Below are 13,412 nucleotides of genomic sequence, written 5' to 3'. Positions count from 1 at the left end.
CCCTACATACAGCTTGCCATGGAAGGAGCCTTGCATTTATGAAAGTGAGTAAGCATTATGTTGCAGAAATTCAGATGACAAAGCATCTCCAAAACTCCAACATATTCTCCATTACTGCATAACAAGTACTATTTAATCCATGCTTTTTATTTACTTCCAATTAAAACTAAAATTTATTATTGATATTATATCCTGACTAAGAGTTACAAGATAACCATAGCTTGCTTCAAGCCAACAATCTCCGTGGGATTCGACCCTTACTCACGTAAGGTATTACTTGGACGACCCAGTGCACTTGCTGGTTATTTGTTCGAAGTTGTGACAAGAATTGTGATTTCCAATTTCGTGCACCAGTTATCAAGAAAAGGCACGGAGAACAAAATATATGTACCATTAAAAGAGGAGAGAGGAAAATGTTCCACATTTAAGCTGCCAAATAAAAGCTCTACTGATGCATTTGTATATTCACTATATTAGCTATTTAGTTTAGTTGGTTTTAGCTTAGTTTCACTCATTTTCTCTAAATAAACAAGTATTTTTATGAGTTTTGTCTTCATGCATGAGAACACCAAGGATCATGTTGATTGTAGCCAAATTCATGCAAATGATTTAAGGAATACATAAATGAATGAGTATGAATGAATCTCATGGAATTAATTGCATGGATTGGTGAGACTTTGAAGCAATTTCCCTTGTTAATGATAGGTGATGAAACAAGAAAGCATTGAAGCAAGAATGAAGCAAGCAAGTGGCTAACAACTCTTTCAAGAATAACAATATGCACGTTGCCAACTTGGAGAAAGGGTGAGTGTTTGAAGGCAACGCCAAGTAGCCCTGGAGAGCACATTTGGGCGTTGCCAACTTGGAGAAAGGGTGAGTGTTTGAAGGCAACGCCAAGCTACATTGGAATGCACATTTGGGCGTTGCCAACTTTGAGAAAGGGTGAGTGTTTGAAAGCAACGCCAGGCTACACTGGAGTGCACATTTGGGCGTTGCCAACTTGGGCCAGGGAGGAGCTTCGAGGGCGTTGCCAACGTGGGGAGTATAGGCGTTGTTCAAGGCAACGCTGAGCTAGAAGAACTTGCCCAGGGAAGAAGCTCGAGCACGTTGCCAACGTGCAGCTTCATTGGAGTGTTCCTTGGCAACGCAGACAAGCAAGGCTTGGCCCAGGAAGGGGAGACGTTGGCGTTGCCAACGCCAGGAACTAGAGGCATGTTCCAAGGCAACGCAGCAAGCCTTGGATCTCCAACCACGTTGCCAACGCTAGGAAACATAGGCGTGTTCAAGGACAACGCCAAGCAACAAGCATGGAGCCTTGAGGAAGGCTCGAGCACGTTGCCAACGCCAGCTTCCAAAGGCGTGTTTGGGGGCAACGTAGCAAGCAAAGCCAAGCTAGGATGCAGCCCTGGAGAAGCTCACTCGAGCACGTTGCCAACTTGAGGATGTATTGGCGTGTCCAATGCCAACGCAGGCAAGAAAACTGGCCCAGGGGAAGAAGCATGCACGTTGCCAATGCCAGCCTCCAAAGGCGTGTCCCAAGACAACGTGACAAGCCATTTTGAGAAGCAAACCCTTCATTCGAGCACGTTGCCAACGCCAGCTTCTAGAGGCGTGTTCCAAGGCAACGTGACAAGCAAAGTTGAGGGCTAGAAAGTAGCCCTGGAGGGGAGCACGAGCACGTTGCCAACGTGCCAACAAGGGGGCGTGTTTGAGGACAACGCCAGCCCCATGTTTCAGCCTTGGGAGGCTTGGCACGTTGCCAACTTGAGAAGCAAGGGGCGTGTTCGGCAACAACTTCGCAGCCTGACCTTATCCTCTTTGAGGAAGCATAACTTGAGCTAGAAAAATCCAATTGAGATGATTCCAAGTGCATTAGAAAGAAGACACTCTGAGCTTTCCAATGATGTATGATAGTCCATATTGAAGCAGAGGATTGACACTCAAGTTCTGGGCAACATTAAGCATGAAAGTAGAGTCAAGAAGAAAAAAAAACAAGTTGTTAACAACAACTTGGGCTAGCAACGCCCAAGTCTCAAAGCTCACTCCCAGGAAAACACAATGCACGTTGCCAACGTGCATTAAGGCTAGCGTTATTGGCAAAAACGCCAAGCCATTGGGCCAGGAGCATCATGAATGAACTCCTCCTTCCATGTCTAGCAACACTTCTTCCATTAAGCCAAGAATTCAACAAAGAGGAAGCCCACATTGCTAGCCCAATTGAAGATCTTTGAAGGAGTTTTAGAACTAATATAAATAGAGAAGGAGTTTGTACTTTGTGGGGACTTTTTTTTTGGACACTTAGATTTCTAGACTTTTAACACTTACTAGCACTTTTACTTGGGAGACTCTCTAGCATTTTCCGAGAGGATACCCGGAGAGCTATTTTGGGTTCTTCTTGGAATTTTTCCTCTTCATTTTTGAGTTTTTAAGCATTTTCTTCTTCTTCTTCTTGATCCTTCTTGACACTTAGTTGAATTTTCATTTTATGGCAATTGTTGTTGAAATTGGAGCTATGATTCACTAAACCCCACTTTCATTAGGGGGAAGAGCTCTGCTTGTTTGAATGCATTGATAAATCATCTTCTCCTTCTCAATTCAAGTGGTTAATCCAAGAGGAAATTCTTGTTCTTCAAAGATTCAACCACCATCGAGAGAGGGGTTAATCTATATGAAATATTTGGTGAATTTGAGAAATGAACCACATAGTTCAGTTTAGAGTTCATCCTTTCATAATCTCCTTAATCAATACACTTTGGTTGGTATGTGAGATGTAACCTCCCTAAGTTGAGATTCTGGAAATTGTGTGGCTTGGATTAGAAATTGAGCTTCATCTCTTCTCATGAACAATTAGATCATGAGAGTGGCAATTGGTTATGTTGAGAGAAATTGGATCACCAAGAGATTGGGATTCAATTACCCACTTGTCATGGATCTATACCCATGATTGAGAAGGAATTGATCAACATCAATTCATGAGAATTTGCATTTCTGATCCCTAATGATTCTCTCTATCATTAATTCTCATTTCTTTTGCTCTTAGTGTTTTAATACCCACTGCCCAATTCCCTTCTACACTCTTGCAATTTATTATTCTTGTCATTTACATTCTGTTTTTCTATTTCTTGCTATTTACTCTTTTGCTCTTTAGAATTCAGCACTTTACTTTCTTGCAATTTACTTTTGATGTCATTTAAGTTTCTTGCAATTTAAGTTTCCATTATTTACTTTCGGTCATTTTAATTGCTTTCCTTACTTTAGCTCTTAAATTTTCTTGTCATTTAATTCCTTGCAATTTCCTTTAAGCATTCAAAACTCATGAAATCAAACCCATGTTTGTTTGACTAAATCTATCATTTAACTAAAGTTGCTTAATCTACCAATCTCCGTGGGATCGACTTCACTCTTAGTGAGTCTTATTACTTGATACGATCCGGTATACTTGCCGGTAAATACGTGAATTTCTTAATTTTTACGTATCAAGCCTACCAAGTGTGGGTGTTATTCCGGTGATACCAAGTTCTGCCTAAGACGATGCTGGTATTCGAAGCCATCAAGCTCTTCGATACTCCATCGAACTAAATCTGCCGCCACTTAACCGTTTGTGATTCTTACTTCAAAATTAAATTGCTATTGTCATTTGTTGTTGTTGTTTAGATGAGAGAGTAGCTGAGGGGACAGGGGGTTAGTGGTGAGGGTGGGGAGAGGGATTTTTTGTTTTTGTTTTAAGGGCAAAAATGTCAAAACATTATTATTTTTTATGGAAAGGATGATTTTAAAACGTTTAGTAACGTTGAGAATGATTTTAATAACAAAAAAAGGTTGGGGACGAATTTGATTTTCACCCCAAACCTTAGGGACGAAAAAAGTACTTAACACTTAATATAACATAATATTGGAATTAATTTTAAACATATATACCTTTTTTAGTTCTTTTAGGGTGCACATGGCCCGGGATAAGCTGGGTTTACTTTGACCCAGACCCGACCCTAAATAATGATCGAATCTATTTTTGAAACCTTTACCCGATCCTAAATCCGGTGAAATCATACCAAATTAGACCCTAAGATATTCGATTTCGGACCGGGTCTTTGGGTCGGGTTATGTACACCCCTAGTTAGAGACAACTTGGTCGGGTGCATACTTGATAAGTAGTGTTGATACACAAATCGAATTATCCGATTTCTTTCCTCCACAAAATGAACTATCTGATTTGTGTTCTGGCTGCTCCACAACACTGTTAAACACGCAACACTCCAATAATGCTTTATTACACTAACTCAAACTCCATTTCAAAATTAAAAAGGATAATTGTGCAAGTGAAATAAGTAATAAAATACAAAAATATAAATAATTTAAAAGTACATATAACATGTAAATACAAAATTTTATTTATTTATTAAGAAAAAAACTTGCCATGTTTTAGAATTCTATTAGGCCTTTAAAAGTTGAGTCCAGGCTGCTGCTTCCTTAGCATTGACGGATTCTCTCTTACTCTCTAAAGCAACAAAGAAACACACAAAAGAACCCAAAATGAGCAATTCAGCTCTTCACAGCATCACAACGTTCCCCTCATTCTTCTCAAGCCCCGCACCCTCTCTTTTCTCTCCAAACCCCACACTCCATTTCCCTCTCCACTCTCAATTTCACCATCTTCATCTTCATCCTCATTCCTATTGCCACGTCATCACACTTTCCAACAAGAGGAGGAATACGGCCATGTCGCAGCTCACGCCTCCACGCGTCACCGCCAGCAGTGTCCAGGACGCGCTGGGAGGTGCCGTTTCCCTGATCCAATCGTCCCCCGCCACGTGGCGCTCTGCACTCCTCAGCAACGTTCTCATCTTCGTCCTCGGTTTTCCGATCCTCGTCGCCGGACTCTCCCTCTCTGGAATCGCTGCCGCATTCTTACTTGGCACGCTGACGTGGCGGGCGTTTGGCCCTTCTGGCTTCCTACTCGTTGCCACATACTTCGTAATTGTGAGCTCCAGTCTCTTGTTCCCACTCTTTGTATTTTAGTGTTGAATTTGGAAATTTTTATCTTTTTTCTGGAGTTGAAATGTGTTTAAGTTCATTGTTGGGTTTTGAGGGGCTAGAAATTCAAGAAATATACTTGTATGCTCCTAGAGTATATTTAATTTAAGAATTTAATTTTGATGCACTCTACTGGTTTACAAGTATATCCAATTACGAACTTATAACTACCACATTGATTGCATGAATAGGCATCTGTGATTGAATGAATGTGTAGAATATTTTATAATGTCATTACATCAAAATTAAACTCCTAATTTGTTGCATGTTCCTAGAGCTTGCATTTAAATGTGTTTCAGGAGCATGCATAGGCCTATGCCTGGCAGTTTTGTTTTTTCATTGAATTTTTGTGAAAATTGGGAGTTCGTCTTTTGTTACTTCACGTGTTCTTTGAATTTCTAAGTATAATTTATTTTTGGTGCATACTATTTAGTGCGTCTACATTGATACCGGACGGAGTCATTTGTAGATAGTGAAATTTTCATATTGATGACTAGAGTTTTGAGATAAGTGATAATGCTGTCACCTGATTCTGTTGGGCGTAGAATGCTCAGTTATTTGCACATGAAGTCTCAGGTGATTGATAGCGATATCATTTACCACTGTAGTAGTCTTTTTACTGCAATCAACATGATGGATTTTCCACTATTTACTTATGACTCCCTATGGACACACTGGTGAGTATGCAAAAATATAATTTCTGATTGGAAAGTGATTTTGGAGAGCCACATTTATCTGTTTGTGGAGTTTAAGACTTGTGTGGAATTCTTGAATCGGATTTGCGGAATTTCATTCTTGTTTTCTGTGTTGGCGTTGTGTGTTCTTCTATGAACATTTTTCTTTTCCTGCTTCGTCATTGTAAGTAGGAACTTCTTGTTTGAAGTGATTAATTTTGAGAGGAAAAATTTAATTTTCACGAAGTTGTGGTTGAAACTTTGTGCTTTTGAAAGTGATATTTTAATAGCAAGATTGTTCAACTTCTAAAATTGGTGTGGCTGTTTTCCTAATTTTTTATTTCTGACTTTCTGGGGTTGGAGATTTATCAACATGGAAACTTGAAAACTGAAAACTTTTGAGAGTGAAATTGGTTATTCATGAAGTTTTAAGCAACTCGGAATAAGGGATGAGAATTTTCTGTGTTTTTGATTCTGGGGGTCAGGATTTGTGCTTTTTGGAGTTGATTTGTTTGGGATTTATTAGGGTACAGCTGCAACAAAGGTCAAAATGGCACAGAAAGTGGCTCAGGGGGTTGCTGAGAAAAGAAGGGGAAGAAGGGGTCCGGGCAGTGTTATTGGATCCAGTGCTGCTGGTTGTGTTTTTGCTTTCCTCACCGTTTTTCAAGTCGGGGGAGAAGCATTTTATCAGCTTTGGAAACTTGGGTTTGTTGCCAGTTTCTGTACCAAGTTGAGTGACACCGTCTCAAGTGAGATAGGAAAGGCATATGGAAAAACGACGTGAGTAGTGAATTGTGGTGTAGACCTGGCTGTATTTTGTTATCAGTACTGATTGCCCATGAGGAATTGACATTTTTTTCCCCTATTAATTTTTTGCTACTTTGGAGACATTCTTCCATCAATATAAGTTGCACACTCCATGCAATGCAACTGATGGTACGCCCTAGAGGGATAGTGCATGGATTAAGTGAGAATTGCACAATATATATTGCTTTATTAACACCGTGCATGACTAAACCTGAATTATTGTTTCATACATTTGACTGTTGTACTTTTTTCTTGATAGCCAATGCTATTAATGGTGTGAATTTTATTATTGCATTTACTGATTAATTGTACATTATGCTTTCCCAGCTCCCTGCTAATCTAAGAACCATGTTCTTCCCAAAAAATTATTTCTTTGGTAGTTTTTGCAATATTCAGGTACTAAAATTCCTCCTGGATAATGGCCAGGTACCTAGTCACAACATTCAAGATAGTTCCAAGGGGAACAGAAGGGGCGGTTAGCATTGAAGGAACCTTGGCTGGAATTTTTGCTTCTGTACTTCTTGCCTTTGTTGGTTTTCTCATGGGTGAGGTACTTATCTAATTTCTGACTCCGCATACTTTGAGACATGGGCATAAGTGGGAAAAACGGGTGGGCATGTTTAGGAAATTGGTTAACATGTCTTGTGTTTTACTGTGAGATTCATTAATGTTAGTATTTAGATATAATGGTACTACATTGAATTGTTGCTATTGGGATTAGACAGTATGCTTCAAAGCTTGTGATTACAGTCATTCAGTTTCAGGCATCATTGTTGCTCCGTCACCATCTGCTACCCTACTCTTACTAAAAGAGGAATGAAACATTAAGATTTTCTCTAGTAATAAATAGCTAGGTTAATTTAATGATTTCTGCTGGATTATTCTAATAGCAGGAAAGTAGGTAGTGTGTGTTACTATGTTTACTTTAGAATATCTCATTTTTTGAGGTTGAACGAGCTTATAGTGGAAGTCTTTTTGGGAGACCTTTTCATATTAAGACTGCAATCTAGAGATAAATTATTGGTTTATTCCCTTGAAAGGATAAAATGAGTTTGCTAGTGATACTAAATGACAAATTGGATAGGGATGATTAATTTCAGTTACAAATGCAGTTGGTGATAGTGACACATTATTGGGAAGTTTCTTGAGCTTTGCTAGTGTCTTTATGTTTTGTAACTATCTCGAAACAGATAATCCACAGACACACTGATAGAGACAGAAAATAGTTGTGTATTTGTTCTTGTCCCTCCGCTGTCTCCAAATTATGGTTGGATAGAAAATTGGTCGAATATTGTCCCAGGACAAAGACATTTAGCCTATTTCTGCATCTATCTCATTTTCTAAATCAATTTCTCTCCCTGTATCCCTGTATTTTTAACTTATGAACAATCAACGTGATAGTATAGTAGCCACCTACGAATGTTTAGGGTAATTGCTAGTATGATGTGCTTTAGGATAGATAGTAGCCACCTCTTTGCAGGGATCTTTGGCTGGTGAAATCTGCCACATGATTTTCTTGGTGTTTGAGCAGTTGTTTTGGGGGTTTGAGTGTAAACTAACTATCAAAATCCATGTTAAGGACTGTAGTTGTTTTGGGGGTTTGTATACTATACGAGTGGAAAGAAAAGAAATATGGTCCAGTAGTAGATTCGCTTTCCTTTATTTGTTTGTGATGAATAGGAAACGAGTTATTCCAAACACAACTATGACAATGGCTTCATTAGATGTGAAATGTGGAGTCATTGTATGAGCATATGTTAAGTATCTAAGAAAAGTGGAAAATCACAACTTAAAAACTAGCTGTTAAGAGGAAAGAACCACTCTCCTTAAATTACAACATTGAGCATCCTATACTACTCGATGTGGGACTTTGGGTACCCCATAATATCCAAGTCCCTAACAGCATAGAATTCTAATGTTTTATAAACGTTATACAACTAAATATTGTGGGTCACACAAGTTGAGGGAACTTGCTTGAGTACGTTTTCCGCTCCATAAGTAGTTTAAGAATGACAGGTCAATGAAAAAGTATACCTAAATATTGAAGTTATTTTTTCATGTTCTGTAGCTTAAGAAAAAGTTCAAGAACATATGATGCTCTAATGTGGGTTTTTTCTTTTTTTAACCTTCTCTCTTTTTTTGTATAATCAGGTTAGTTCACGTGCAGCTATTATATGCGTGATAGCGTCCCAAATTGCTAATATTGGGGAGAGCATAATTGGTGCTGTATATCAAGAGAAGGAAGGATTTCAATGGGTAGTTAACAAAGCCTTTGATTTTTTATGATCAAATTATGTCATAAATTTACCTGATCTTTCTTACTGATGATGTGTACTTATGTTTGATAAATTCAAGTTCGGACTGTTCTGTCTAATTTTAAAAATCAACTACTTAAATCCCAAATTGCATCTGAATGAATCCCGCTAGGGAGCCAATGGAATATTTGTACAATGTGTACAATGGACTATTTATTTGGCCTAATATGAGTTAAAAAATGAACATCCAAGATAAAATACTATTAATTTCTCAAACACAATACACTCATACTATTCAAAATAACCATCCGGGTATCAGGGATAATAAACATCTGATATCCTACTGAACCGAACATTCCTATACCTCCATTGTACACATTGTATAGATATTCCATTGGCTCCCTATACTTCCTCCATCTGAAATCATCTGTTAGCCATTATTTTTAACAATATGCAATATACGTGGCAAAGTCAAGATCTTATGGTTGGCCTTTGATCGAGCATAACGACAAAAGTTTGGATCAGTTATTATAATGCAAATCATACTCTTGGATGTAATTTTTCTGCACCTAGTTTTGATACACTAATAATTTAAGAAGTTTTACAATCATCCAATCATTTCCTTTCTTTTGGATGAGTAATTAGTAAATGTAAAAAGTAGTTACTTTTTCTGATAGTACATACTTGGATGTCTGAATAAGGCATTCGACATTGCAGTTTATGCAAATTAAATTCTATTTCCTTTTTGCTACATGTTGAAAATGAAAAGAATTCGAAAGCATTTTCATCAATGGTGTGAGCATCTGCATCAGCAGCTTATCATGCAGCAATGTACTTTCAGACTAGTTATTGATGATTCACTTCGTCTTTCTGCAGCTTAACAATGATGCAGTCAATATCATCAACATATCAATGGGCAGCATCATAGCAGTATTAATGCAGCAAGCACTACAGAGTTTGCATCCTTAAATTTGTTGCAACATTTTCTTAGGAGCTCAATCACCATCATAATCTTGATATCATATCGCTAAGTCGTTACCAAGAACACTGGCTTTGAGTATTGGAAGAGTAGGTAAATTTTAGATATTTATACAACTGGAATCAACTGTCAGGCTCAAGCATGTTGGGTCTCACGAAGATTCGTGGTCAAAGCAATCAAACAAAAAGTCAATGACCCCATATCAACGGTTCAAGTGTCTTGGATCAGAATCAGTGATCTGTACAACATACAGATGTAACCAAACAACTTCTATTTGATGATAACTTTGAAACTCCTTGGATTGTTTATCTGCTAGTTATGGCAGTTGTGAGGGTAATTAAGATGGTTCATTTCATTGTTCCTTGCCTTGATAAGTTGAGCTACTTTTTAAAGAAAATTGTTATTTACCAAAATTGGTGTCTTAGTTAAAGCTTTATATATTCAATCACAACTATTAATTAAATTATGGTTTTACACCATTCTACTCTTAGATTCAATTGGTGGTTTAAATAGACACTAAATTCGGTGTACAAATAGTGTTGCCCTTTTCTTAGATTTATGCTCTTTAGATGAAGCCTTGAAAGAATAGTTGAAGTTTCTGTGCATGCCACACTTTAATTCTGGATATGCCTGACATTATTGCAATTTTCTGTGAGAGATTAGATTCCTTTCAATGCCAAGTTGCTAACTGAACAGAATTTGGATAGCCCCAACGATCAGTGGTCATTTGAGAGGACCTGTATAAAAATTGGGTAAAGTACTATTTTGGTCAAAACGTTTGGGTTGAATTTTAATTTGGTCTCAAAAAACTTCTATGAAGATTAATCATCTTTTCATCAACAATAACTTTTTCTTGTTGCCACGCATAGCACAAGCCAGTGCCAAATTTCTAATTTAATCCCATGCAACTATGCTGAGAATAAAAAAAAAGTAATAATAAAGGCTAAGTACTATTTTGGTCCCAATATTCAAGTCAAATCTTAATTTAGTCCTTAATATTTTACACGTTTTATTTTTGTCTTAAAAGATTTTAAACAGATTCAATATTATCCTACCATTAAATTTGACACTAATAATTAACGGAACGAGTAATGTAGACGTTAATAATGTTGCTAGTTAAGTCATGTCTTCTTCCATGTGTTAGAAAACTATATCCAATATCTTCTTGTAATACTTCTTAATTTTCTTTTTGTAAAAAATTCTAAATTCTAATTTTGGGTTGAATTTTAATTTGGTCTCAAACGTTTCAACCGTCTTATTTCAATCTTAAAAATTTTCAAATGTCTTATTTCAAATCAATAGTATTCGATTTCAGTATGTAAGTAAAATTAATCCACCAATGATTAATAATATAAAAAAATTTTCTTTGAATTTGAAACATTGATGATTGATTATTAGAATTTAGAATTTTTTACAAAAAGAAAATTAAGAAGTATTACAAGAAGATATTGGCTATAGTTTTTTAACACATGGAAGAAGACATGACTTAACTAGCAACATTATTAACGTCTACATTACTCGTTCCGTTAATTATTAGTGTCAAATTTAATGGTAGGATAATATTGAATCTGTTTAAAATCTTTTAAGACAAAAATAAAACGTGTAAAATATTAAGGACTAAATTAAGATTTGATTCGAATATTGGGACCAAAATAGTACTTAGCCTTTATTATTACTTTTTTTTTTTATTCTCAGCATAGTTGCATGGGATTAAATTAGAAATTTGGCACTGGCTTGTGCTATGCGTGGCAACAAGAAAAAGTTATTGTTGATGAAAAGATGATTAATCTTCATAGAAGTTCACGGCATTAATAAACTGATACGTTTTTATTGAAAAATTATCAATGTTTGAATAGCTCTATAATGTTATTTCATTGCAAAATTGTTTCCCAAGGCAAGTTTTTTGAGATGTTGCTATAAGTCTATAATAATTCAAAGGTGGTTGAAAACATGTACGAACTAATAGGGAAAAAGATGTACGAACTATCAATATAAAGTCTATTTTTCTTTTTTCTCTTTTTTCAATGATATTCATAAAGATGACGGGTCATACTTATATTTGACTAATCTTTTGGTAGTGAATAAATAACTAGATATATATGATTATATTCCCTGTATCATTCCAATGTTATCGGATGTCCCTAAGGGCCAAATCTAGAAATATATTCTATTTCTTTCATTTGACGGTGGAGATATATTCTCCTCGGATAGAAAGAGAGTCGCAAACAACTAAATTAGTAGTCTTTCTGTAACAATGTGCCTTCGCATAGAATCTTTCAAATGTTCATGTTTTCGCCAAGATTTGAGTGATATTCAATTCAACTCGGTTTTTAAAAAAGTTTTAGTCAATAATTTTAATTTTTAACAAATCTTAATTATTAAATTAACTTATAAAACTTTGTTTTCTTAAAAGTTAGTTTTCATATCAAATTGTTAGTTTATATAAAGGAGTTAATATAAGAATTTTAATTATTTTAAAAATAGTTTTAACAAATTGATTTGTCTAACAAAATAAAAGGCTAAAAATTAGTTTAGTGATTAAAATTTGGAGATAATATTTAATTTGGTCTCTGAGTTTGTATGCGAATCTTAATTTATTCTTTACAATTTCAATTGTCTTTATTTAGTTTCCAATCTTTGCGAATATAACTCATGTTAGTCCATGAAACAATTTTCAACGTACAGACATTAATGGAATGCTATCGTGGACAACCAAATACCATGCTAGACTCTGTAAAGTAATGTTATTTTTGTCATTCAAATAACCTAACATTAACATCGTAAGTGGTGTTTATTGAAACTGTACTTAACAAAACAAGTGATACGATACCGTTTTTGAACTATTTGAATGCCAGAACCAAAACTGCATCATTTTATAAGTTTCAACGTAGCATCTGACTGTCTATATCAGCGCTCCATAGACACAATTAAAACCTGAAGGACTAAATTGAGACTCGCGTACAAATTCAGGGACCAAATTGAGTATTAATTCTAAAATTTGTTAGAAGTTAAAATATTCGTTCATATCCTGTCCCAAAACATAAAGCCAAGACCAATACAGATAAAGGGCCCAACCTTAGAAGGTGACCTCTATCCCATAGAAGAGGTCGGACACCGACAGAGGGGTCCAGCTCTACTTGCCCAAACAAGTAACTGCCTCTGGATATCCCTCTGCTATATCTAAAAAGGAGATCTTAATAGACTTCGAAAGATAAAGGGAATAGTTATCCATTAATAAAGGTGGAACTACTCCAACAAAGGTGGTTACTGACTCTACTATAAATGCACTGACATCCTTCAGGTATAAGGTACGTTCTAGTCTACTAAAAACCTACCTAAAGTCCTTGCTAATTTAAGCATCGGAGTCTCTTGCAGGTACCACCCCACGAGGAACTCGGATAGGCGGAACCTCGGCATCACAAGTCGGACACTGCCATACAAAGGGATCTGAACCTCACGTTCAGGCCCAAATCAATGTTTCAGATATCACTCAGAACATTGGCACCGTTGCCAGAGACCTGGGATCTACTCTTTGACAACGGCAGACCACTAGTACAAGGACGGTCAAACGGCATCTGAATCTGAGCAAGAAGCTCAGCCAGAAGGCCAAGCCATCATACTTCCTCCTCCACCACAACGCACTTAAGGGCCTCACGGGGAGGGGAC

General features: G+C 36.7%; 1 protein-coding gene across 1 annotated transcript; it reads left to right on the top strand.

The window, feature by feature from the left end:
* The first annotated feature begins 4,449 nt into the window (after positions 1-4,449).
* On the top strand, positions 4,450-10,159 carry LOC107459910 (protein VTE6, chloroplastic). The gene is made up of 5 exons (XM_016078217.3): positions 4,450-4,977; positions 6,232-6,485; positions 6,939-7,062; positions 8,664-8,768; positions 9,644-10,159. The coding sequence occupies exons 1-5, from the start codon at positions 4,531-4,533 to the stop codon at positions 9,734-9,736; spliced, it is 1,023 nt and encodes a 340-aa protein (XP_015933703.1). The 5' UTR covers positions 4,450-4,530; the 3' UTR covers positions 9,737-10,159.
* The last annotated feature ends 3,253 nt before the right edge of the window (positions 10,160-13,412 follow it).

The sequence above is a fragment of the Arachis duranensis genome, chromosome 7, assembly GCF_000817695.3.
Source record: "Arachis duranensis cultivar V14167 chromosome 7, aradu.V14167.gnm2.J7QH, whole genome shotgun sequence".
NCBI classification, from domain to species: domain Eukaryota; kingdom Viridiplantae; phylum Streptophyta; class Magnoliopsida; order Fabales; family Fabaceae; genus Arachis; species Arachis duranensis.
Note: the sequence above shows the minus strand (reverse complement) of the source record. Positions and strands in the feature narration are given on the sequence as shown.

Coding starts and splice junctions, on each gene's coding strand:
- LOC107459910 (XM_016078217.3), top strand. CDS start 4,531: ATGAGCAATTCAGCTCTTCACAGCATCACAACGTTCCCCTCATTCTTC. Junction 7,063..8,663: donor TTGGTTTTCTCATGGGTGAG/GTACTTATCTAA, acceptor TTGTATAATCAG/GTTAGTTCACGTGCAGCTAT. Junction 8,769..9,643: donor AGAAGGAAGGATTTCAATGG/GTAGTTAACAAA, acceptor GTCTTTCTGCAG/CTTAACAATGATGCAGTCAA.